The sequence below is a fragment of the Eurytemora carolleeae genome, unplaced genomic scaffold (genome assembly GCF_000591075.1).
Source record: "Eurytemora carolleeae unplaced genomic scaffold, Eaff_2.0 scaffold516, whole genome shotgun sequence".
Taxonomy (NCBI): Eukaryota; Metazoa; Arthropoda; class Copepoda; order Calanoida; family Temoridae; genus Eurytemora; species Eurytemora carolleeae.
In genome coordinates this window covers 193,445-220,016 of record NW_019397079.1, presented here as the reverse complement: position 1 = coordinate 220,016, position 26,572 = coordinate 193,445, and the positions used below count along the sequence as shown (strand labels likewise).

Genomic DNA, 26,572 nt, shown 5'->3' with positions numbered 1-26,572 from the left:
CTGTAAAGACGACCCAAAACTCTAAAAATATGACGATTTCAAGCTTGATTTTTGGTTTCTGCATTCAATTTAGTATTTTAATGGTTTAGTAAATTATTAAGCACAGTAATAAGCTGGATTTGGCCTACAAGGAACCCTGAATGAAAGAAAGTTGACTGAACATCCTTTGTGGGTAACCCTGAATCTCCACACTACAATTTAGGAATTTGATTTTATTATTTTATTTTTATTGAATTTGATTTGAAAGGGACTACAGATAGAGATGAATTGTTCTTACTTTTAAAAAAAAAGAAGATAGTTTCGCTTTTGAAACGAAGAAAAAAAACGAAACTATCGTTTTTTTCGAACGGTTGTTTTTAAAAACGACACTTCATTAACGACCGTTAACGACATTTTAAAGAGAAAATACTTTTTTTGGTCTGAAAATCCGGGGTGAAAAAAAGTATTCAGGTTATTTGTTTCGATAAAAAAACTTTAAGACTACATTCATGCATAGCCTTATTGTCAAAAAAGATATTTTTTTTTCCAAAAACAAAACCCTAACTGTAGACCTTATTTCCAGTGGGCTTCTACAGGCTGCATTTGGTTTTAAATATTGAGATAACAGACTGATATTTTGCAAAAAGCCTCCACAAAGAAAATTTGGGATCGGAGTTCATTGACCTCTTTTCAAAATCAAGGTTTTGCCAAAAAAACCGAAAACGACATGCACCCATAATGCAATTCTCCGATCAATCTAAAATATTTACAAAATGCTCATATTGGTTCACATCACCCATGCACCCCAATTTTTTTAAAACCACCTTCATGTGCCACCCTTTTGCACAGTGTATATATCCCCTTTGATAAGCTGCCCCTGTCCACAACACAATACAATGCAGTGCCAATAAAAGTTGGACATTGACTCTAAACTGAATTCTCGACCAACAGAAATCTACACTATACACAATTATTTTCCACTTCTTAAGGATTAACAAGAGGATCGGTGACCAACAATTTTTTTTTGAAAAAGTATCAAAAAACAACTTTTTCATTTTTTTCCACCAACATTTTCGATAACCCCCTTCTCAATAATATAGTACTTGTCTTTTTAGCTGAATTCCCATTAACAATTTTAGCTCTTAACTGTTGCTCTGAAAGTGTCAGTTTTTAATCATTCTCAAATTTTCGGGGATAATTATTAGTTTTATATTCGAGCATTTCCAAAAATATTAAATGTCAACATTTTTATCAAATTTGAAAACTGTGAATTGCCCGATTGGTTCGGCCGTTTATTGGATAGTACAGAGATATGCCCCTTGGCAATCTGCCAATTTGTTGGAAGCAGTACACATAAATATTCCTTGTAAAATGTAAAATGATTATTTTGTGTCTTTTTAGTATCACTATAAAGTTGATGTTTCTTCAAGTTATGCATTAATTGGGTTCGTTAATAAAAATTCATTTTACGGAATTCATTTTTCTCAATCTACCCTTTAACAAACCTTTCTTCATGCATAGTTTTTCCCATCTTGACATCCCATCATATCACATCATATATCAAGGGACTGTGTACACTTTGAAATATTTTTACCCTAAGAGAAGATATAAAAGAAACACCAAATAACAATAACAAACCAAGTAACAATAACAAACCAAATAACAATAACAAACCAAGTAAAAATAACAAACCAAATAACAATAACAAAACAAATAGCAATAACAAACCAAATAACAACAACAAACCAAGTAACAATAACAAACCAAATAACAATAACAAACCAAGTAGCAATAACAAACCAAATAACAATAACAAACCAAATAACAATAACAAACCAATCCGATTATCAACGCTAAATACATCAAAGTTTATCTAACTGGAGGGGCTGGAAGCTATGGTACAGGATTACCCAGATAGAAGAAGACTTCAATGCATAAATAAATTTATTTTGAGAATACATCTAAACGTTGTAGTTGATTTTGTGCATGTAACATAGTTCTAACCTATTAACTGACTATTTTGACTGAGGCAGATTGAAGATTAAAGTTTCTCGAGTAACTCTGAATTCAAGAATTAATACTGAATACATTTCGTTCAGTCGTCTCTGAATTCTCATTCTTTGTGGGTATCCCTGTAAATACTGTCTGTCTTATTCCTAACCACATATGTGACAAGTTTTCAACTATGTAGTGATATTTTTTGCTAGCTTAAGGATTTACAGTGCAAACTGTGCGTTTATTTTCTGAAATGTTATTTTATTACTCTCTCAAATCTTAGATTAACAACGAGACACTTTTTTAGAATTCGTGGAGCTGCAGTATAATTTCCAATTTGGTGAACTGTCCCTTAAGTTCTGTTTATTTAATATTTTACATGTCAAGAATATTCAAGGGAATAACTGCAGAAGCTGAGCTAAGCTTTAACCTAGTGAGAGAGTATTTAAAGAGATAGTTACTCTTTAAACTTACAACTTAAAGAGAAAGTAAGCGTAATTTCAAGTGGCCCTTCATAAAAAAGAGACGATGCCTGATTTATCACTGTATCCATGAAACCTTAATCTGATACCGTAGTTTTGTTGAGTCAAAACTTGTTTTTTTTTTGTGTGAGTTTCTCCATTGCTTCATATAAACATGAAATGCGCAAGTCACTTTCGCAGAGAAACTGCAAATGAAAATGCCCAGTTTAAAGAAATAAAAACAATGATAAATAATTCATACCTGACCGGACAAAGCTTTTAAGGGAACCTTTGAATATCATGCATTGTCGTCTTTGCATGGAGGGTCACTTGTAATTACGCTTACAGTTCCTTTCAGATTGTATAGTGTGGTTAGCTGGAGTTGTATTCAGTTGTCAAACTTAAAAATTTCATGTCTAACTTCTTAAATCAGGGGAATTTAACCATTGCTTTCAGATATCTTGCATCTCAGTTTTTTGGGTTTATAATATAAGAATCAAATATTACAGAAAGATTACTGAAAATTACATTTTTGTGATGAAAAGAATTAATTTTTCAACCTGTTTTTAAGCTTAAGCTCAAGAAAAAAATACAAATAGTTTGTTATTTTTCTAAACCAATAATTTATTCACTAAAATTATATATATTTAGTACTAATAATTTGCAACAAAGAATGTGAATTGTTTAAGCATAAATTCTAAAGAAAATAAAATTAAAATTGTTTTTCTGGATTTTTGTATCAAATATTTCCAATAAAAAGCTAAGAAGAAATTTTTTATTTTTCTTAAATACTTAAAGTTTTACTTTTTAAAACGAAATTACATGCATAATTCACAACAGTACCTTTTAAACATTTTTATGATTAATAATGTGGAAGATATCATCGTTTCATAGCTTGTTTAAATCTGACAATTTACTCTATAATCTCTTAGAACTGTGAGTGATCATAAAGAACCTACTATATTGATCATTACCATTAATCAAATTTTAAAGAGAAGATAATGGATATATATATAATACATTCTTTATCAAACTAAAACCTTAAAAACATACTGTTGTGAAGTTACATCTCACTTAATAAATGGTCTATACTGTCCTTCCTAGAAAAATTAAATTATTAAACATTTTTTTTCTTAGAAATTCATGGAACTAATTCAACAAGGCCCATAAAACTGCAAAAATAAAAAAAATAAAATTTTCCATCAACACTTTTTTCTACTTTTTAGTTATCACAGGACAGACTAATAATTTCATATGTAAGCTTTGACAATATTATGAAGAGATCTTGAAGTTTTCAACATTTTGATATTAGGTTTAAGCTCAATAATAACAACTAAAATAAAACAAAAGTTTTCGTAACAAAACCTTCAAGATAATCATACAATAATATTTTCTTAATCATGTACATTAATAATTTCTGTGCATGTTCTTTTTTTAGGCACTTACAATATTGATTATTTTCATTTAGGGTTTCTTAAATGTACAAATTCTAGATTCTTGCCAACAATAGGAAGAAAAAAACTTTAATCAACTTAGGACCATTAATTTTAAACTTTTAAAATTAAATAAAAAAAATGAAAAAGCCAGAAAAAAATATTTTCTTTAAATTCGGCCAATAATAAAAGCTATACAATATACATCAGTAGATCAGATCATTAATATTGTTTACATATTTACTGAGGTGGCTTCTCCTGTTTATCTGCTGGTTTATCTGGTATATATGGTTTATCTGCTGGTATATCTGTTTGAAAAGTTTGAAGAACGTCCTCAGCACCTGACAATACAACAAATCTTAGAATAAAATATTTACAAATCTATAATTTAATTAAATATTTTGGTCATCTTTACTCCCCTCCCCCCTGGGTAAACTAATAACTAATGTTTAAATAAGCTGGAGAGGAAGGAGGTTAAAACTTTACTTTTTACTGTCACGTTTTACTATGTAGCAATCAAAGTACTGATTTTTCTCCATTATATACATTGGATTCTTTTACAGTTTTCTGTTTTTAAAAGAAATTTTTATCGTTAGCGTCATTTAAGATAATTACCTATTTTCAGATCTGGAGCCCTTTCAGCTCTTTCCCTAGTTGCTACAGCATCAAATCCCACGACAGCTTTACCAGCATCCTAGAGTTAAAAATGTCCTTATTCAACAAATTGTTTACAACTAACTTAATTTTTATTTTAAAGTTCATGAATTTTGATTTTTTTAAAAATACATGCTGACGCTAATCATTCAGGTCAATTTCCAGATTACCTTAGCAGCTCTTTTCGCAATGCTCTTAGGTCCAAGAGCAGCTGTATTATAGAAGGTTAGGTAGCTATTTCCAGCTGTTGCAAAAGCAGCATCTGCCACAGCGGCTGCATCTGTTCCATACCTATGAAATATTATTTTAGATGCTGGTCAAAATAAACCTGATAGCCGTCATGATTGGTAGTTTCTGTTATTGTAAAAATAATCATTATCTTTATCTTACAAAAATTGGAATATTTTTTATCTAGTGAAAAATCACTTGAAATAAGGGTGTAAATAATTCTTAAAGGAACTGTTAGTGTAAATTCAAGTGATACTCAAGTTGCAGAGTAGTGTGGCTCATCAAGTACAGAGTGGTCTGTCATCTTTGCATGGTAAGTTACATAAAATTACGCTTACAGTCCCTTTAAGCTGAAATTTATCATATAAAAAAGAATTGTTTCACATATTGAAATTTACTTAATTATGCAAATTTTATAATTTTTTGTAGGATCTTACTTGTGTGACACAATCATAACAGTATTGTTGGCCATATTCTTAGCGAGTATTTTAGAGCTATTTTCTAAAGCTATATATAGGGTAGATACAGCAGCTAGACTTCCACTAGCAACCTCACCAACTAGAAGTACACTACATACATTACAGAGGGTTTATACAGTAAATATACATTATATATAGGGTAGATACAGCAGCTAGACTTCCACTAGCAACCTCACCAAGTAGAAGTACACTACAAACATTACTCAGTACTTCAAACTTCATACAGTACTTAATATATAGGGTAGATACAGCATACATTACAGGGGTTCATACAGTACATACATTACAGGGGGTTTATACAGTACAATCAGAACATTGGTTCATGCAGTACATACATTACATAGGTTCATACAGTACATACTTTACAGGGGTTCATAGGTACATTCATAACATTGGTTCATACAGTACATACTTTACAGGGGTTCATATGATACATTCATACACAGAAAAAAGGTTCTCTATAATTATAATGTATAACTAAGATAAACTTTTCTCTAACTTTTATTGAGTACATCAATTAAAAAGATAAAGAAATAGTTTATCAAGATTAGTTTCTGAATCTGAAGAGTAAAGTTGCAGACCTAGGAAAAAGTTTCCATAAGCCTCTGATCTATTAGAAGCATTAAAATAAATTTTACCATCAAACATGTAAAGGTTGAGAAGAAACAAACAAGAAAATACTAAAAAAGATAAAAATAAGAAATTTAAAAGATTTTAAAATAGTAGTTCAGACATATACAAGACCTGTATCGAAGATATTAAAATACTTAAATACATTTTATTGTTATATTTTCCTTTAAAAGTTTACTGCTGCTAAAGTAAAATTTTTGTGGACACTCATGGGTAGCCTGCGAGTGTCCTAGGCTAAAAAAATCCGATTTTATAAATAAGCAAAGTATTACAAATATTAGGAGAAAGAGTGGTACAAAACACCTTAAAACTAAAAGCTTAGAATTTATAAAGAAACATTATACATATGTTTTTAATATATAATCAGGATTAAGGTAAGTATGTAGGGTTCCTATTTTTAGTTGATGGTTAGACTCCGCACTGGATTGTCCTGGGGTCAAATTTAGCAAATTAAAAGTTGACCAGTTCTATGATCTCACAAATCTGACATGATTTCATAACCTATGAAATAGTTCCAAGGGAAATGTACTTTACCTAATACTATATTAAGGAAAAAAATTGGCAAATTCAGGATTTAAGATTTAGGATTAAGTATTTACTTCATATAAATGGTTAACCACGAAGGTTATGACTTCACAAACTATAATGTACAGAATTTATAATGTCTCTTTTTATTCCTTTTATTCTTTCTTCCATTCTCAAATCACTGAATTAGCCCGTAAAAGCCTATATTCACGAATTAAGTCTACAATTTAACTCTAAATAGGTGGGAGAACAGAGGGTAAAGACCTATTTTTTTGCCCTAGTAGTAAACAGTTTATTTTAAATAATACAGTATGCTTAAAATACATGACAAAAAGGACATTTTAACATTTTAAGTAAAAAAGAATGATAGTAGGGTGTGCCTTTTTCTTCAAGAAATTTTATACTCCATTAACAGAATCCAAAAGAGTGAGATTTAAGTATTTATTAAAGTTTTTTTTCAATATCTGATTTAACAAATTGCATTCCTGAGAAGTGAGTGATAGCTTTGCTTGCTCCACGTTCCAAGTGAGGAGCAGCCATCCTTCCTAATGCCAAAGTTGCACTGCCAACCTGATGATGATAATGATAATTATAACGCCAACGCCATTATTATTATCATTAATAATAATGATAATAAAAATAAAAATAATAATAATAATAATTATAATGATGATAATTATGATAGTGATGACAATGATGATAAAGACAATGATGATAATTATGAAAATAATAATAATAATAATAATAATAATAATAATAATAATATTGATGATAATGATGATAAAGATGATAACAATGATAATGATGATAATGATGATAATGATGATAATGATGATAATGATACCAACCTTGCTGACCATCCAGCCTGACACCTTGCATGCTCCACTACTCACCATCCTTGCAACTTCAAGTCCCTTCACAACCCTAGGATAGTTTGTTATAAGTGAAGGAATATTATTGAGACCCTTCACAACCCTAAAACTGTTTGTATTAGGTGAAGGAATAGTGTTAAGTCCCTTCACAACCCTAGAACTGTGTATTAGGTGAAGGAATATTATTAAGTCCCTTAAAGGGACAGTCACGGAAAAATGAAAGGGGGTATAGGCTGAAAGCTTATCAATTTAGCTCTTGATCGCGACCCCTGAAAGTTATATCTGATGTTCCTATCTCGAGAAACTGATTTACAACTGTGTCAAATTTATACGAAAATTAATATATATACAATTTTGTATAAAAGTAGTGGGTTTAAATAGATCAAATTCAGTAAATAAGCAACCAATCTGAAAACGATAATATCCCCGAGAAAGCTAATTATTACTTAGGTTTACTCCAATTCTAATTTTATATTTGTTATTTCTATTTTTAATAGATTTAATTCATTATATTATTTACACGTCCGAATTGCTTGACCAGAAAATTCACCAATGACAGTGCAGTAAAGTGGTCACGTGATACAGGCAGAGACACGTGATCAGCATACTGCTCTGCCATTGGTGATAGTTCTGGTCACATGATTTAAGTTTAAGATTTTCTAAATTTTACACATATGAACTTTCGTATGATTTTAACACAGTTTTATATCAATTTCTCGAGATAGTAACATCAGATAAAACTTTCATGGGTCGCGATCAAGAGCTAAAGTGATTAGCTTTCAGCCTATACCCCCTTTCATTTTTCCTTTACTGTCCCTTTAACAACTCTATAAAAGTTTGTAATAAGTGAAGAAATATTATTAAGTCCCTTCAAACCCTAGAACAGTTTATATTAGGTGAAGGATTAATGTTAAGTCCCTTCATAACCCTAGAACTGTTGTATTAGGTGAAGGAATAGTGTTAAGTCCCTTCACAACCCTAGAACTGTTTGCATTAGGTGAAGGATTATTATTGAGACCCTTCACAACCCTAGAACAGTTTGTATTAGAGGAAGGAATAGTGTCAAGTCCCTTCACAACCAGAGGAAGGAATAGTGTTAAGTCCCTTCACAACCCTAGAACAGTTTGTATTAGGCGAAGGAATATTATTGAGACCCTTCATAGCCTTAGAACAGTTTGTATTAGGTGAAGGAATAGTGTTAAGTGTCTTCACAACCCTAGAACAGTTTGTATTTGGTGAAGGAAAAATGTTAAGTCCCTTCACAACCCTAGAACTGTTTGTATTAGGTGAAGGAATATTATTGAGACCCTTCACAGCCTTAGAACAGTTTGTATTAGGTGAAGGAAGTGTTAAGTCCCTTCACAACCCTAAAACTGTTTGTATTAGGTGAAGGAATATTATTGAAACCCTTCACAGCCTTAGAACAGTTTGTATTAGGTGAAGGAAGTGTTAAGTCCCTTCACAGCCTTAGAACAGTTTGTATTAGGTGAAGGAATAGTGTTAAGTCCCTTTACAACCCTAGAACAGTTTGTATTAGGTGAAGGAATAGTGTTAAGTCCCTTTACAACCCTAGAACAGTTTGTATTAGGTGAAGGAATATTGTTAAGTCCCTTTACAACCCTAGAACAGTTTGTATTAGGTGAAGGAATAGTGTTAAGTCCCTTTACAACCCTAGAACAGTTTGTATTAGGTGAAGGAATATTGTTAAGTCCCTTCTCAACCCTAGAACTGTTGTATTAGGTGAAGGAATATAATTAAGTCCCTTTACTGCAACTCTAGCACTGTTGTATTAGGTGAAGGAATAGTGTTATGTCCCTTATGTTAGCAGCCACCCATGCCCTAAAGTCCAAAAAAAAAATCAGTATGTGTTCAAATTGATGTCTTGATATCTTTTACTCTATTTATAATAAGGTTACTTTTTTGCTAATTCCATAAAAATTTATGCAAAGCCCAATCAAATGAGCAAGATATTGCAAAATCTTAAAGATTAATTAAACCAATTTAGTTTGCAAATTTTAAAAGGAATCAGGGGATTGGAAATCATTTTTCTTAAATTGCAATTTCATGCATTTGATTTCTTCAGAAAACAAATTAAAAACTTGAAAAAGGTCAAAATGATTTTTAATGAGAATTGATAGAAAAGTTATTCTGATTGCAACTTTTTGTGCTGGATCTCCAGCTAAGTCAAGGGTATTTAGGCTCAGCCAGAGATATTAACGCTGCATGCTAAACCTTAGCCACAGCCTTGATTTCTGAGATGAGATGCTGTCCTTAGCTTATTTAAAACTTAGGATTTCTTTAGGAGAACAGTAGGAGAACAGTAGGAGAACAGTAGGAGAACAGTAGAAGAACAGTAGGAGAACAGTAGGAGAACAGTAGGAGAACAGTAGAAGAACAGTAGGAGAACAGTAGGAGGACAGTAGAAGAGCAGTATGAGAACAGTAGGATAACAGTAGGAGAACAATAGGAGAACAGTAGGAGAACAGTAGGCGAACAGTAGGAGAACAGTAGGAGAACAGTAGGAGAACAGTAGGAGCACAATAGAAGAGCAGTAGGAGAACAGTAGGCGACCAGTAGGAGAACAGTAGGAGAACAGTAGGAGAACAGTAGGAGAACAGTAGGAGACAATACACCAACCAAGATAGTCTGCAGGAACCAATACACCAGCCAAGATAGTCTGCAGGAACCAATACATCAACCAAGATAATCTGCAGGAACCANAGGAGAACAGTAGGAGAACAGTAGGAGAACAGTAGGCGAACAGTAGGAGAACAGTAGGAGAACAGTAGGAACCAATACACCAACCAAGATAGTCTGCAGGAACCAATACACCAGCCAAGATAGTCTGCAGGAACCAATACATCAACCAAGATAATCTGCAGGAACCAATACACCAGCCAAGATAATCTGCAGGAACCAATACCCCAACCAAGATAATCTGCAGGAACCAATACACCAGCCAAGATAATCTGCAGGAACCAATACATCAACCAAGATAGTCTGCAGTAACCAATACGTCAACCAAGATAGTCTGCAGGAACCAATACATCAACCAAGATAGTCTGCAGGAACCAATACACCAGCCAAGATAGTCTGTAGGAACCAATACACCAGCCAAGATAATCTGCAGGAACCAATACATCAACCAAGATAGTCTGCAGGAACCAATACATCAACCAAGATAGTCTGCAGGAACAATACATCAACCAAGATAGTCTGCAGGAACCAATACATCAACCAAGATAATCTGCAGGAACCAATACATCAACCAAGATAGTCTGCAGGAACCAATACACCAACTGAAAGAGTATGGACTGATGGGATTCAATGTGTGTAAAATGAAGGTGGGAAGCAAGGGTGAGTAGAATTTGTTAACACATTTTGTAGTACACTTGTTCTATAAAAACAATACCAAAGGTTTGAACATAGGTCGGAACCATTGTTTTCTAACTGGTGATCATTACCAATCAACCAGGGGTAATCAGGGGTATCCCGTACCAGTTATTGGAAAAACTGTACAATTACTTTAGCTCTGCAAGATACAAGTGAATGTTTGTTCTAGTTCGGATCATAGTATCCCTCCCCACATTGCTTCAATCATTGCATGATCCAAGTCAGTATACCATTTAGCGGTACTGTTAAGTCTGGACTACAAAGTGTATATTTTTGTGCAACAAAGGTAGCCTGTCCAGATCACAGTGTCCAACCTTAGTTCTACAAACATTGATGGGATCTATGCATTCTAGAACTTTGGTTCCCACAGGGATTAAACTCTTCCTCTAATCAAGGGATTAATCCAAAACTGTAAATCCTCCAGTTTTAGGAAGAAAATTGTAGGAATCTGTAAAATTATAGTTTTTAAAATTTTTATTTGTTTTAATATCAGCTTCATGATTGGGTTAATTTAAGACAAATTAAATTATTTCGGTAGTTGAAGAAAGCAATCTCAAAACTTTTTAAGTATGTAATAATGATATTAAGGAAAACTAAAACTAAAGTTCTCATGAACACATTTCATTGTATTTGATCATAAGTTTAGTACAATGAAAATATTAAAATGTGGATTGGAATAATTTTGAATATATTCTCAAAAACTAAGTAATACGAAGTGAAAACTAATTTTTCAAACTTTCTGATGAATTATAAAGTCTTAAGTAAACACAAGAAAGATTGTTTGAATTGTGATTTTAACTTTTGAGGCCAAATTGATGAATAATTGATGAAAGATTGGGCGTAATCTCTAGCATGGTGAGTCAGATTCTCGGCTTTATCCTTTAAACCATGTCAGACTTATATTTGTTTATCTAGAGAAATGCTTGTAATAGTTGAACACTGTTTTCAAAAAATTATAGAAATATAATATATCTATATAAATTTATAGAAGTCTCAAAAAATAAATTATACATAAATTTTTGAAATCCGCTTTGGGCACTTAAATATTCTGAATATGTGAAACAAGAAACAATAGATTAATTAAAATAACAGAAAGGACACTAGATGATTTGGATGAAACTTGTTCACAATAACCCTGTGCACGAAACTCCTCTGGGCTTCTGTCTCAGGGTTATTGAAAACGAGTTTCATCCAAATCTTAAAAAGACAAAATCTAGTGTCCTATCTGTTATTTCAACTAATCTATGCATGAAACAAACAACAGCTGCATTAATTTCACACTGTAAGTTAGCGTACATTCAAGTTTTGCTTGAAGGATCATCGATCAGTTGAAATTACACTTACAGTCCCATTAATAACAAAAACGTTAAGTGCAGAAAAAAGGAAAGTAAAGTAGAATAATCATTTACTCAAAACTTATTCGTGATTTCAAATATTTTATTAGTTTTGACCCTAAATTTTTTTCATTAGATTTAATTCATCCCAAAAAAATTTCCATATATTTTAGTGCAGCCATTTAATCTGCCTTTAACAAAAAAAGATTGAAATATATTTCAGTTAAAAGTATTTAAAAGTTTTAGTTTTCTTCGAAAATGTAATTATAATTAGTTGCCAAGGCCTTACCATTTATTCTTTCAAAGAATTGCAAAATCTATTCTTTTAAACAAAAACAAATTAGCAGACATTAAGATCTCATTTATTTAAAGATGCATTAGTTTCTTTTCCAGTTGCTTCTGGTTGTGGCAGGGATCGGACCTGTTCATAGTCGCTTCAGGCTTCACAGTTCGTAGAGCATTGCGTAGAGTTGCTCATGACTTATCCTACAGGCGAGTAGCAAAACATAGGATTTAAAAAGTAAACAAGAACTCCATCTTCAGCTTATCTTGGCTCAGTATCTCAGCTGAAATAAGAAACACAGAAATATAACCCCTGATAGATATACAAGCCATGCACAATGATACAGGTTTTTTACTCGGCTGGCAATGAGGACTGGACTACTGTGAACCTGATGGAGCTTTAAGGCTTTCAACTCCCCATTTTGCAGAAGCAGTGCATTTATGGGTTTCCTTAATTCCGCTTAAGTTGGAAAGACTTTAAAATGAAGGAAAGCAGGGATCTTCTAATGAAATCCCTCAAACCCTTCCTCCTCCAAATTTCCTTATCTCCTTCCTTCCTGCTCCACAACTCAGTGTCACAAGATCTACATGGAGAGGCCTAAACATGTAGAAAATGCCCCAGTCAGGAAAGAGCAACTCTGATATACTCAAAAGTAAGAAACTACAAGAAACAAAAAGAAAAAAGAATCTCTCACTATCAACCTTTACCCCATTAGCGAATGGAGACAACATGGGAGAACCCGTATTTCAGTAATCAACAAATATGGGGCTGGAAGACCTCCCCCCCCCCCTCCACTTTACCCTGAATAGAGGAAACCATGAATATATTTTCTGTTTGAATTTAATTGCTGACTCAGATCTAACATGTTTAAACAAAACAGAGTTCAGAAAAATAGGAAAGCAGGAGTCTCTCAACTTCAAAAGTTCTTAAGTAAGCAGCTTGGCAACTATTTGGATGTCAAAATTAGCTGAAATATGATAAAAGATGAACCAAACAAGAAGAAAATGAAGAACAAGAAATATAGAAATGTCAAAATATTTGCGTCTGCTATCATATAACTACTTAAAGAATATAGTTAAAATTTCAAATAAAAAAAAAATATGTAAAATAACAAGATTCTTTTTTCCAAATGATTGTGAATCTATAGGAATCTATACCACAGAGGATACAGACCTAGAGGGTTTCTTTATAAGATCTTAAAATAGGCTCCTGAGGCCAAATTTAAAGAATTTGATCAGCGGAGTAAATTTAAGCCGGGCCTCAAATATGGTTGGTTTCAATGTTTAAAGATTTAAGCTGGAGCTCAATTAAAACCAGTCTTTGGCAGATTTAAGACGCGGCTCAAATTCATTAAATTTGGACACTAGTTCAGTTTTCAAATATTCAAATCATCTAAGCTTTCTACAAAAACTTTTCGAAATATAAAAAACATGCTTGATAACAAGTTTGGATACCCTTTAGTTAGAGTTCCCATGTAGTCATTGTATATATTAAAAGCTCCTGCTACAATTTTAGTAAAAATAACAAAAAAGACCTTAATTCAGCTTTAAACTAGTTATAAATATAAACTAGTCAGTCTGTTTGTATGTCTGATCATATCTATAAAACACTTAATGACCGATTTGATTCAAACTTTGATTGGGGAACTTGGATGCTAACATGGAATCGTTCATAGCTTAACTCTTGGCTGAACGGGTTGACCCTTCTGGGATTACTTATTTATAATAGAGGCAAAGCTGGGTTCCCAAGCTAAAATTTTCTTATACAATGACATTAACACTTTCTATTTATTTGAGCTATTGGGTGTTAGGACACAAAAATGAAAATTCTAAAGTTTTCAAAAGTTTTGCACTTTTATTCATGAATTCGATTGTGAAAACTGCATAAGTATTAAACCTGGATATGCTTTCTCTACACAATGCCCCTGATACGACTAAAATATGAATAAATGCACAATAAATTCAAGAGATATTGTATGAACTCTCTTCTTTTGTAAAGTTCCAGTCTTAGAACTTACATTTCTTGAGTTCAATTGTTAGAAAATACTGCACCAAAATGTACCAGGGTTCAAAGAAAATTGTTAACACACAAAAGGAAAACATCCAGAAGTACACATCATATTCAGGGAAGAGCTTCACCTTTTTGGGGGATTCAATCTCCCCTGCAAAATCATCGTTTTAACTTCATTGGGTGGGGGGGGGGGGGGGGGGGCTTATTCACCCCTGTTTATGCCTCTGCTGTTCTTTATCAAAATTATTAATAATAGTCTATACAAATGTTGATAAAATCTGATAAAACTTTCAAAATGTTGAAAATTAAAAACTGCAAAAGCTTCGGTTTCTTAAAAACAAGAAAATAATCTTCAATATAAAACCTTAAAATTATAAAAAACAAAAATTTTCCTCACTTTACGTTCATATGTGAATCAAGTCAGGAACTTTTATAGATAAAAAAATATGCTAATAAAGGGCCTGATAATCATATTATTTAAAAAATGTTGACTGGTCATACAAATTTTAATACAACTTGGGCAAATAGTTTTTATCTTGATGTAATTAGTAGAATTAAGAATTAAAATTTTATTGTTATTGTTATTGGGATTTAGAATTTCATTTTTAAATTTAACAAGTACTAAACAATAAATCAGTAAATTAAGCAAAAGTATCTTTTTCAAAGCTTTGAAATTTTGTTTCATTTTCCTACAGTTTTTGTTTAATTGAGGGATTATTGAGTCTTACCCATTCAAATATGATCTTTTTGATTAAGTAATTACGATTTTAATAGAATTTTAGAATTAAAATTCATGTAGTACATTTAGTCAATTTATTTCCATAGAGTAAACACAATGTAATCTTAATTTGATAAAATCTAAGAGAATTTTAAACAGTTGAGGTTTTTTACTTCTTAAATAAACCCTTTCTACTAGACTTGAGATTGAATCTTTACTTTTGGGAAAACTGCTAAAAGCTTGCCAATTGATTAGACCGTTCTAAATATCAAAAAGGAATTATCTTAATCAGTGGAATACAAAATTCTTAAAGATTAAAACTTTCATCATGGTAAACAAGGTACAACCTTTTTTACATTTAAGCTGATGTGAGATTTTGAAGAAATGGAATGTCAAAAAAATCCTTTCTGAATGATCTGGTTATTGACAGTTATTGGTTCTGGTTCATTTAAGATAAGGTATGTGAGGTATATGCAGTGTTGTGGACAAATACTTTGGGATTCATTTGAGACATATAAAACGTTTCCACGATGTATAATTACTGAGTAAAAATGGATAGAAAACTAATTAGATATTTAGGAACATATTTAATAATAGAATTAATTATTTCCTTTTTCATCATTAAATTTAATTTCTTATTTTCTATGAATTTGTTTGCAGATTTCTTCAAATTCTGCAAATGTCGTCTGTTCAATGAAAATTTCAGAAAATCTGCGGAAATTCTTTGTGATTAAAGATAGATTATAGAAACTAATTATTGAATAAGATTACTTATTTTCGCTGATAAGAGTTGATTTTTATTTTCTCAGCCTGTTCCCAAACAACTTATTAGTTTACTGTAGAATTTTGTTTACATTTTTTGTCTTTTTTATTTAATAATTTAAAAAACAATTCTGAAAACGTATCCACCCAATTGTACGATTTTGAATGTCGACTTTGCGCTCAAAAAAAGGATTTACAGATATTTAAAAACACGGCATACTCAGTTTAACTACCTTACATAGCTGGTCTGTCCCTATAACAAAACTTCCAAAATTTCAAAACTGTATTTTATTAAAGTTTTCTTCAATTGAACTTTATAATATTTTTATCCTAAAAAAAATGGGAAAACAATCCAAAAATGATTGTTACAACATGTTCGGGTTTTGCTTAGTGTAAGAAAAGCAAATTTTAAGAAGAAATGCAGTATTTGTTTCTGCTAAACTCTGATAATAATCATGAGAGAAAATATTAATGGTTTGTGTCCCATCCACATCAAGGGATCCAATTAGCTTTATTTTGTTCCTAATTCCAAAAATAATTTACAAATGTGTGAAAAATCTAATAATAAGAATTCTACCTAGGATCCACAGGTCTAGGATTCTCCGGCTTAATGTAGGTTTTAGCATAATCAGCTCCTGTAAATAAATGTCTTTATTTCTTCAATTTGTTAGGTCACCATTCATTCATTTTTTTTTTCAGTTGCACAGAAAAAATTTAATTATTTTTTTTTTCACAAATTATTTTTTAGTTTTTACTTATTTTGTTAGTTTTTTTTTCAATTAAATCGTTCCTTCAATGCAGTGAGATAATTTGTTCAGCTAAATTTGTTATTTCAAAAAAAACCAGTAAAAAAAACAATATTTTTTAAAAAGTTTACTTGAAAAAATTAGACCTTCAGTAACAGAGCAATCGATTTTCAAGTTCATTCAAACAAATTATTTATAAATCATTATATGAAGGTTTCTTCACAAGTTTAAAAAAACATTTTTTCAAATTTCTGTTGATGAACTAATTGGTTTGTTATTGTTAGTTAATTTTCTGAAGGGCACCATTAGTCATAAAATTTTTTGTTTTGCCTGCTCATATCTACCTGTAAATAGGAGCTCACTTGTCTTTACAGCTCCCTTCACCATACCAGCTCCGATCATCTCAGCTCCTTAATACAAGCTTGATGGAAATGTTTGTCTCCTATGGTCTTCTTTTATTATGAAATTTAAATGAGGGTTTGTTAATTTAAACTATATTAAATTAATGGAATGCCTACGGTACTCTACTATTTAAACTATATTTTATTAATGGAATGTCTGGAATAGTCTACTATTTAAACTATACTTAAATTAATGGAATGCCTGGGATACTACTATTTAAACTATTTTGAATTAATGGAATGTCTGGAGTAACCTACTTTTTAAATTGTATTCAACTAATGGAATACCTGGGGTAACCTGCTATTTAAACTATTTTGTATTAACCTACTGCTTGAATGCTGTAACTTTGTAACAATGTCTCTTTCAAAGTTATCAGATAATTGAATATAAAGCTGGGGATTTCAACCAGACATAGATAAACTTTACATCCATTCTCTTTACATCTCCAGGGTTGTTTATTATTCATTCTCTTCGTAAATGTTAAATTTTCCCAGAAGTTAAATATGATTGCATGGAGCGGAATTTATTGGGGGTGGGGGTAATTTGCTGCATTGAGGAAAATAAATAATCATCCCCCCCCCCCTATGGGTAGGTAATTCTGAAAAAATATACACCCCTTTCCAGGGCTGGGCGTCTATTACTTTTTTTTCCTGTTGGTTAGAACTGAGCACAATAGAACTTTTTTCATTCTATAAATTAACACAATAGATTGGCCGTTAAGTGGCCTTTCAAAGTGACCAAAAACAAAAGAGGTCACTTTGTTTTTTCCCTAATTTTCTATTTATTTCTTTTTATTTTTATTGACAAAATGTTTCAAGCCCTCACATTGTATAAAACATTTTTAGTCATAAATTTCAAAAATTATATCTTAGATTAGGAGAGATTAAAATGACAAAATTTCAAGCAACCCATCATTTATAAAGTGGCATGTTCTGTTCACAATGAAATAATTTGTATTTTCAAGAATGACTAAGCTATCCCATGATTTATTATTTTGAGAAATGAATTATTTATAAATTAATATATAAAAGTCACTTGTGGACTTCCATGTAAAAAAAAGTATGGAATTATTCAATTTTCGAGCTGAAAAAAAGCCAATATCTTCCACATTACTAAATCAGGCACGTCCCTCTCTAATTGGGGGCTTACTTGAAATTATAGCTACAAATTCCAAATGAATGTTAAAAGAAAAAATGGTTGTAACATTCTTATACAAATAATAATAATAGGAAAGAGGGAAGCAAAATGGTCTGAAAGGCTGTCTAGTATTAAAATAAACATAAAGCATACAACTTTACCCATCTGACACTTTTATTTTGTACTTAACATTCACAATATTGAATATAGAATAATAGGGTGAAAGAGACAAATTGGACCCGATATTGAGCTGAGAAAGGAAGAAAACCAATATTTTGTAATCCAAGGCAATTTATACCATTCTCTCCCCCCCCCCCCCTTCACTATACTTATTTCCCATTCTAGGGCACAGATAATTTCACCTTTTTTAATATTACTTAGTATTACAAAGTTTATATTAAATAAAAATGCATATTTTTGAATGATTTATATTTTATTTAAAATCTGTGGTTATTATCTATTACATATATTATGGTTTAGTTAAAATTTATTTTGTTTGAATATAGGAATGATATAAGAAGCACTTAATCTCATAATCTCTAATTTCATAAATCTGCTATTTCAGAGAAATCTATTGTCAGCCTTTTGATAATTAAACATCTTCAGGAATAAATTCATTGTGCTTATATATGTTGATTCAGGAAAAGTCAAATTTTTGTGAGAATAAAATTGTAAGTAATATTTAGAACAAGTCAGTAAAAGTAACATAGAAAGTTTACATGTATTAGAAACTTCCACATACTGTTTTTTTTAGTTTTATAATGCTTACTCTTAAGCTTTCATCTAGGCTTTCATATGACTTGCAAAAATTTCTTGAAAACCCTATTTAAACTTTATCATATTTTTGTACTAAATTTGCTTTTTAAGGTAGTGAAAAGAAATGCTAACATTAAGCCGAGAATGATACAGAGGTTAATACTTCTGTATTATTAATTCTTTTGAAGGGATGACCTAACAGAAGTAAAAAAAGAAGATCTTTACTAACGAAAGATTGCAAAAATAGGAATCAGCTATTGTTCATGGATTTAGCCCTTTGATAAAGTATTCAGGGGTTGTATAATTTATATTATCCCCTTCTTTAACAAGTGTTCAGGGGTTGTATAATTTATATTATCCCTGCTTCCTCAATAAGTTTTCAGGGGTTGTATAATTTATATTATCCCTGCTTCCCCAATAAGTTTTGACCGCAGTTAAAAAAGAAACCTCTGCACCCTACTCTCACCTAAAGTAAATTAACCCAAGACATAAAAGGAAAACGGATGTATCGTACAGATTGTTAAGGCGGTGAGGACACAAAAAACAGAATTGTTAAGGGGGTTAGGACACTAAAACAAGATTGTTTAAGGGGACAAGGACACAAAAACAAGATTGTTAGGGGAGTGAGGATACAAAAGCAGGATTATTAAAGGGGGAGAGGACACATAAAAACAATATTGTTAAAGGGAGTGAGGACAAAAAATCAAGATTGTTTAAGAGGATGAGGACACAAAAGCAGGATTATTAAAAGGGGTAAGGACACAAAAACAAGATTGTTGAAGAGGGAGGTGAGGAGACACATAAGCAAGATTGTTAAAGGGGGCTAGGACACAAAATTAAATTTTTTTATAAAATAACCCAAAAACTAGAAATGAAGTGGCATACATACGTTTCCAAGTTGGGAAATTTTTGTATTGTTGAGCTTAACCAAAGCTCTGCAGTCTCTGAACTTGTTAAGACAAAATCATGGTTCGATATCAAAATTGAAAATAATATCCAAAAAAAAAATATAATTTTGGGTAAGTTTTGATCCCGGGAAATAAAGTTAAACTCCAAGGATGATATTTGGTGAATAGAGGAATGTTTAAGTTGTGACAAGTTATCTATTGAGAATATTCAAACTTTTTACCATTATCTGACATAGAAAACTTTTTAACTTTGCATACATATATATTTGCAAAAGAAAGTTAGACAGACAGGGGTATTTTTTACTTTTTACTCCATGTGAAATACAAAGTCTGATAATTTTTTTACCATAACGTAAAATATAGCCTTATTTTACAATACTCATCTTTTGCAAATTCTATCTACATCCCTATGAAAAAGAATTCAAAATACAATAACATACAATAAAATGATTCACTCATTTACTTTAAACAATTCTAAAGGCTCAATTTGCAAATTCTTAATCTATTATCATTGTCACTTGATCAAGATTTATAAAGGTTTAAATCTATAAAATCATGCAAAACTTGTAGCGAAACTACAAAACTGTAAGTAATTTTATCTTTTTGAGAGGGATGCTGTAAACATAATTGTTATAATTATGAACACAAATAAATACCTACATAAATGGTGTAGTTTAAATATGTTAAATTTTGAATATGTAGTTTTTCAAAATATGCAAATTTATACAAATATAAGAGACATTAATTATTTACTCATTACATAACATATTTATCATTTCAGTATTTAATTCATTGTAGAATCCTTTATTGTTTATTCTTATATTTAACAGCACTTGCAGAATCAGAACTTTCCATGCATGATCCAAAGGGACATCAGACTATTTCAATTATTTATTAATTAACATTTTACTCAGAATTATTTACAAAAAATCATTTGCAATAGAAAATAAATTTATTATTATTAGGTGTTAAAGTCATTTTTGGAAAGAAACCTAATGCAGATGTTGTACATAAGACAGCATTTCTCCCAGGTTTTTTGTGGCAGGTTAGGATAAAAGCAAAAGTGAAAGAATTCACAAAAAGCCCACGAAAACTTCGAAAAAGTTTTCTTCGGTGGGGGTTGCAAGAGAAATTTTTTGGATTATGGTAGTAGAATAGAGCGTTTTGGTGTTGTAAAAAGGTCAATAACCAGGTCCCTCCCATAAGATTTTCATTACTGTTTTTCATGAAACTTTAGGGTTTTTTATATTTTATTGTTCAACATTTTTTGTGAAGTCATGTATGTGCACTGATTAGCTTTTTAAAAGGGGGAATACATGTGTGACGCTTAATTTAACCAATTACAGACCGATAATTTTAACCAATAACAGAAAAGGCCTCAGATTTACATCAGATTTACACTTTTTGCGTGTTCATAATTTTTGTGGCAGATCTCATGCATAAAGATTATGTTTGTGGCAGATTTAAAGCTCAATCAAATTTTTTGTGGCAGATCTCATGCATTAGGATTATGTTTGTGGCAGATATAAAGCTCATTCATAATTTTTGTGGCAGATATCATGCATTAAGATTATGTTTTTGGGAGATTTAAAGCTCATTCATAATTTTGTGGCAGATCTCATGCATAAAGATTATGTTTGTGGCAGATTTAAAGCTAATTCATAATTTTTGTGGCAGATCTCATGTATTAAGATTATGTTTGTGGCAGATTTAAAGCTCATTCATAATTTTTGTGGCAGATCTCATGCATAAAGATTATGTTTGTGGCATATTTAAAGCTCATTCATAATTTTTGTGGTAGATTTCATGCATTAAGGTTATGTTTGTGGCATATTTAAAGCTCATTCATAATTTTTGAGGCAGATATCATGCATTAAGATTAAGCTTTAGGCAGATTTAAAGCTCATTCATAATTTTTATGGCAGATTTTTTGCATTACATTTATGTTTGTGGCAGATTTTATGCGTTAATTGGTAGCTTTTCCCCAAAATTGGCAGATTAGGTCTCTAAATTGACAATTATTTTCCTAAATTTGCAGATTTTTGCCCAAAGTTTTCAAATCTGAAAGTGGCAGGTCCTGGTCAGAAGGGGCAGGTAAACTGACCCAAATCTGCTCTGGGAGGAACCCTGACTTAAGAGTTTCCATTTCAAACTAATAATCAATTTCTTATTAAACAAGAGAATTTTTATTTATCAAGACAGTTAAATTCTTTTCCGCAATTATTGACAACTTGCCAAGTGCATATTTACCTTTGAGAAGGCCTGCAGACACAGTTTGTGAAAACTCTTGATATTCTATATACTCCTGATTCAACTCCTCCTGAACAAAACAACTCCTGATTCAACTCCTTCTAAACAATACAACTCCCGATTCAACTCCTTCTAAACAATACAACTCTTGATTCAACTCCTGATTTATGACTATTTCTAACAATTCAACTTCTGTAATGATTAATGGGTTCAATTGATCACAATCCCAATGTAAATCCTAGGGATTTCAAGATCAATCATTTGCTCCCATGGTTAGGGTGTGCACAAATATTTTACTCCGAATCCCCTTACTCTTGTTATTATAAATCCCTATTAAAGCTCTTTCTCTAGATATCTGTTAGGAGTATACATGAATAGGATTTATCAGCTTCATAGTCTTATTTGTTATGTACATTTGTAAAAGGTTACTCTTGTTTTAATGAGCTCTCTATAGTATCCTGAAAACTGTGATTCAACTACTTCAGTTCCAGGTCTGTCAGAGCACCTTTCCCAACCTCAAATATCTCGTCCAGCTGTTCTGGATCACAATCTTTCTGAGCAGCTTTCTAAAACTCCCCTTGTTCAGCTCCTCTGGTTCAGGAGATGCTTCTGATACATTCCCAGCTGCTTCTTTTACTACTGGTGCTGCTCCTGGAGTCTCTGCTACGTTAACTGTACTTTTAATCTGAGATGCTCTTAATGTGTTCTCAGTTGCATCCTTTGTTGGACTTGCAACCTGTCTGTTAAACACTGTCTGTAAAGAGCAGCATCCCCTGCATCAAGATCTCTTCTTCCTCAACTGCTTCTACAACAGGTCTGTGATGAGCTGTTCTACAATGAGCTACGTCTCCGTACTCAGGATCCTATGGTTCTCCTGCTCATTCCACAAAAGGTCTGTGAAGAGTTGCTCTACAATGAGCGGTGTTTCCGCACCCAGAGTCATCTGGTTCTGCTACTGATTCTACAACACAGGTCGTTAAGAGTTGCTCTAAAATGAGCGAAGCCTCCATACCCAGGATGCTCTGGTTCTGTTACTGGTTTCACAACAGGTCTGGGAAGAGCTGCTCTACGATGAGCTGCCTCTCTGTACTCAGGATCCTCTGGAAAGTATAGAACAGCCTCTGATGTACTGGCTGGGTAATCTAGTTCTCCTCTGTTCGAACACTCTAGCTGCTCCAAGTCTCCAGTAGCTCTGTTCATAGAACCAGCTGGAGAATATGTCTTGGTCTGTAGTTTGACTGGCTGGTCCGTAGCTGGACTTGTTTGCCCTGGATATCCTAGTTCTTTTGTATGTCCTGGAAGTCCTAGCTCTCACGTGTGTCCTGGATATCCTAGTTCTTTTATGTGTCATGCAGCTATTTCTACAACAGATATGTGAAGAGCTGTCTGAAAAGAGCAGTGTCTCCAAAATCAGGTTTAGCTTCTGCTCCTGGAGTCATAGGCCTGACTGGATCTTCTAGCCGCTCCAAATATGTGAAGAGCTGTCTGTCAAGAGCAGCATCTCCAATATCCAGATGGGGCAGCATCTGGTAACCTGAGTATCCTAGTTCTTCCCTGTGTCCTTATAGGTAGTTAAGACAGGCTGGTATGAGAGCAATTGGTCCAGTTCCAGGAAATAAATCTCTTGATGATACTGAGGAATCCAAGAATGCATATTTATGGATAATGATGAGAAAGGTGTCCTCCTTAATTTTCTGATGGACATGATTAAGATATATCATTCCGATAGCTGTCTAGAAGTGCAAGTCCCTAGGCTTAGTTGAATAAACAGAACTAATCTCTAACTTCTATCCTGTAAAGGTTCCTGGGTGCTCTATGTGCTCTATACCCATTCTCCAGGCTCTCTACTCTGCTCTGATTCAGAGAAATGGGTGAGGGATTTTAGTATCTGATCATAATCTAAATATTACACCATGCTTTAAATACTAAACTTCTCCTTAATAATTCAACTCCTGATTAAACTTGTCCCAACTCTAATTACTTAAAAATAATACTAAATATTGTTTTAATCTTCTCTGGTCTTTTTGAGTGTCCTTCTTTTTAAAATTATTCTATTTCATGGTTATTTGTTTCTTGTTCCTTCTCATTTTTTTTAAAGAAAACAATTGTTTCTTTTAGATTTCTTTTTCTTGACAAGGTCTTTCTCCTAATGTACTTCTTAGTTATTTAAGATTTTAATTTTCCTTTGCCATTTTCTTAAGTTTTAATTCCTTTTCTTTTTCCTTCTCATTTCTTGTTTTATGAGAAAGTTGAAAAAATATTGACAAGATTGTTGTGAACCAGGAAACCATAATGTTTTCTCTCCAAACAATAGAATAAAGAGTTGTTTCTATTGATTCCAACTAAAATGCCCCGACTGCTTGTCTGGTAAATAGAAATGATAAAAGAAAACTATTCTCCAGTGTTCAATGTTCCCCTTTTTACTCCCCTAATCCCATACTCTTAGCTTAATCCCCAACCAGAGGAAAGGTGATCAAAAAAGGGATTACTTGGTAGTTTGGGAGAAAATAAGTAGAAAAATAATAATTTTATAAAAGATCTTGTCTAAAACAAATATATTTACTGCAGTCAGGCTCAGAACAACATATATTTCTTTTTATAAAACCTTGCTTGTCTGTTTGTATCCAATAATTGTCACAACGACTGAACCGATTGGGCCACAATTTTGTGTAGATTCTCATGTGACCACAGGGGAGGTTTATTGATGATCAAAATTTCAAAAATTAGCCTCCAACAAAATTTGATTTTCATAAAATGTTGAAAATCCAGTTTTTTTTTACATAAGATCTGCAAACTTTTTTATTATTGTTTTACAAAGTCTACAAAGAGAAAATGTTCACAATTAAAATAGAAGATGGGTACGAAGTTCCCTGAAAGCCTAGTTCTATGCAAACAGAAAAAGAAATTATAATAGAAGATAATTGTTTTCTTTTAATAGACAGTTATTTTTAAAACAACTTGCCTCCGTTTTGAATGATGTGGTTAACTCTGTCAAAATGCTCTCTAAACGATCCCTAGAAAAAACATGGTGTTTAAAGCAAATAAATTGTTTATTGTATAACTTTTGCATACATTTTCTTCTAAATTCAAGTGGTAATAAAGAGGCTAAACTTTCAGGAAATAATATGTTTACAGAGAAAATATAACCCACTGACTTCTCTTATGTAATAAAATATTTAGTTTAGCTTTGCTGCAATATAGATACTTTTATTAGACAATATCAGAACTCAGTTACAATGTTAAAATCTATTGAGTTTTACTTTTATGCTAACAGGCATGAAAATTCATTTTGGCATTTTTCCATTGCTCTAGAATAAACATTTATGCTATCTAGTTTTTAAAGTTAGTCAAAACATAAACAATTAAAAGTTTATTAGTATTTTAATCTGTATTATTACTTTTTATTATCATTATTAAAATACACCCTGTCATTAGATTAAGTTGTGACTTAAAGGGAGTTTTTGCAAAAAAATGAAAGAGGGTATAGACTTAATTCGCGATTGTAAACAAATCAATTTAATTCCTAACAAATCATTCAGATATAACAGCCTCTAATCATAGATTTTTTTTGACGCATACGAATTATGGCTTGCAGCGAAAAGGAATTGTTTTTGCTTTTATCCCAAAATTTCACTTGAATTTGTTTCGTGAACAAATTACACCATTTGATCAGCAATTTTTAGTAGATATAAAAAATGTTTGAATTCGTTAATATTAGTTTAAGGTTGAGGCTCTAGCTCATATTTATTTCTGTAATTACCTGAAATGATATGAAAAAATTGTAGAAAACTTTAAAATATGTCTTTGATTTGCAAGCTGTAACTTTTTTGGCAATATTTAAATGAAATTATCTTTTTTATAACATCCTCTTCCTTTAAAAGTGTTATAAAGTTTGTAAAACACAATGTTTAATCAGAAAAGTTTTGGAACCTAATTTAAACCTTTTCTTAATTTTCTGACACAAAAAATTGTGAAATGTTAGAAAATCATTTGATTCCACAGATATTAGGTTTGTTTATGTGAAGCGCAAACTTCTTTTTTTGCAGTTTTGCAATATGCTGCATTAGGGAAAATTATGATTTTTATGGAAAAATAAAGTTTTTGGTAAAAAGTATTAAAAAGGATGATTTTTAATTATGCCTGAATTCTATTTGAGAATAAAAAAATGTTTCTGAAAATAAAAAATAAATGTTACAGTTAAATGTAATTAGTTAAAGAAAGAAGATAAAGAAGTCTATTTATAACATAAACACTAATAAAAATTAATTAGAAAAGGTGGAATAGACAGAATTATAAAAAAAACAGACCTTTCAGACTGTGTAATGCTTTCATGGAACAGCAGACCTACAGAAGCTCCTTTAGCTATATCCTAAAAAGGAGCTACTTTATTATAGGTCTAGAAGATGTTCCTTCATAAATACAAGCTTCTTTCATATAACTTTAATAGTTAGGTTAAAAATACTGGAAATGTAAGTGAACCTCCATAGAGTAATATGTCTCATTCACAACAGTACAATTAAATACGCTGGCGCACGGCCTCCGTAGTACATTTAAAATTCCGAGCTGGGTGTCAACCTTTCCGGTCCCAGTTTCTACTGTATTGCCTGGACATTGGTT

General features: G+C 31.7%; 1 protein-coding gene and 1 long non-coding RNA gene across 2 annotated transcripts; both read right to left on the bottom strand.

The window, feature by feature from the left end:
• Positions 1–3,038: 3,038 nt before the first annotated feature.
• LOC111711676 (uncharacterized) lies at positions 3,039–4,022 on the bottom strand. Its single transcript, XR_002767302.1, has 2 exons — positions 3,655–4,022; positions 3,039–3,195 (listed from the first exon to the last, which is right to left on the bottom strand). It is a non-coding gene; the product is annotated as an uncharacterized LOC111711676 (long non-coding RNA).
• A 77-nt stretch (positions 4,023–4,099) lies between these two features.
• LOC111711675 (protein spartin) lies at positions 4,100–26,309 on the bottom strand. Its single transcript, XM_023486072.1, has 12 exons — positions 26,263–26,309; positions 24,918–24,969; positions 21,956–22,025; positions 16,847–16,912; positions 16,334–16,391; positions 7,233–7,308; positions 6,870–6,954; positions 6,251–6,289; positions 5,188–5,308; positions 4,693–4,813; positions 4,484–4,562; positions 4,100–4,209 (listed from the first exon to the last, which is right to left on the bottom strand). The coding sequence occupies exons 4-12, from the start codon at positions 16,902–16,904 to the stop codon at positions 4,109–4,111; spliced, it is 738 nt and encodes a 245-aa protein (XP_023341840.1). The 5' UTR covers positions 16,905–16,912; positions 21,956–22,025; positions 24,918–24,969; positions 26,263–26,309; the 3' UTR covers positions 4,100–4,108.
• Between the last annotated feature and the right edge of the window lie 263 nt (positions 26,310–26,572).

Excerpts from the sequence above, each read along its gene's own strand:
- LOC111711675 (XM_023486072.1), bottom strand. The coding sequence starts at position 16,904 with ATGATCGGAGCTGGTATGGTGAAGGGAGCTGTAAAGACAAGTGAGCTC. Across the intron at positions 4,814-5,187 it reads GTTATGATTGTGTCACACAA|GTATGGAACAGATGCAGCCG; the intron begins GTAAGATCCTAC and ends AATATTTCATAG. Across the intron at positions 4,210-4,483 it reads GGCTCCAGATCTGAAAATAG|GTGCTGAGGACGTTCTTCAA; the intron begins GTAATTATCTTA and ends TTGTATTGTCAG.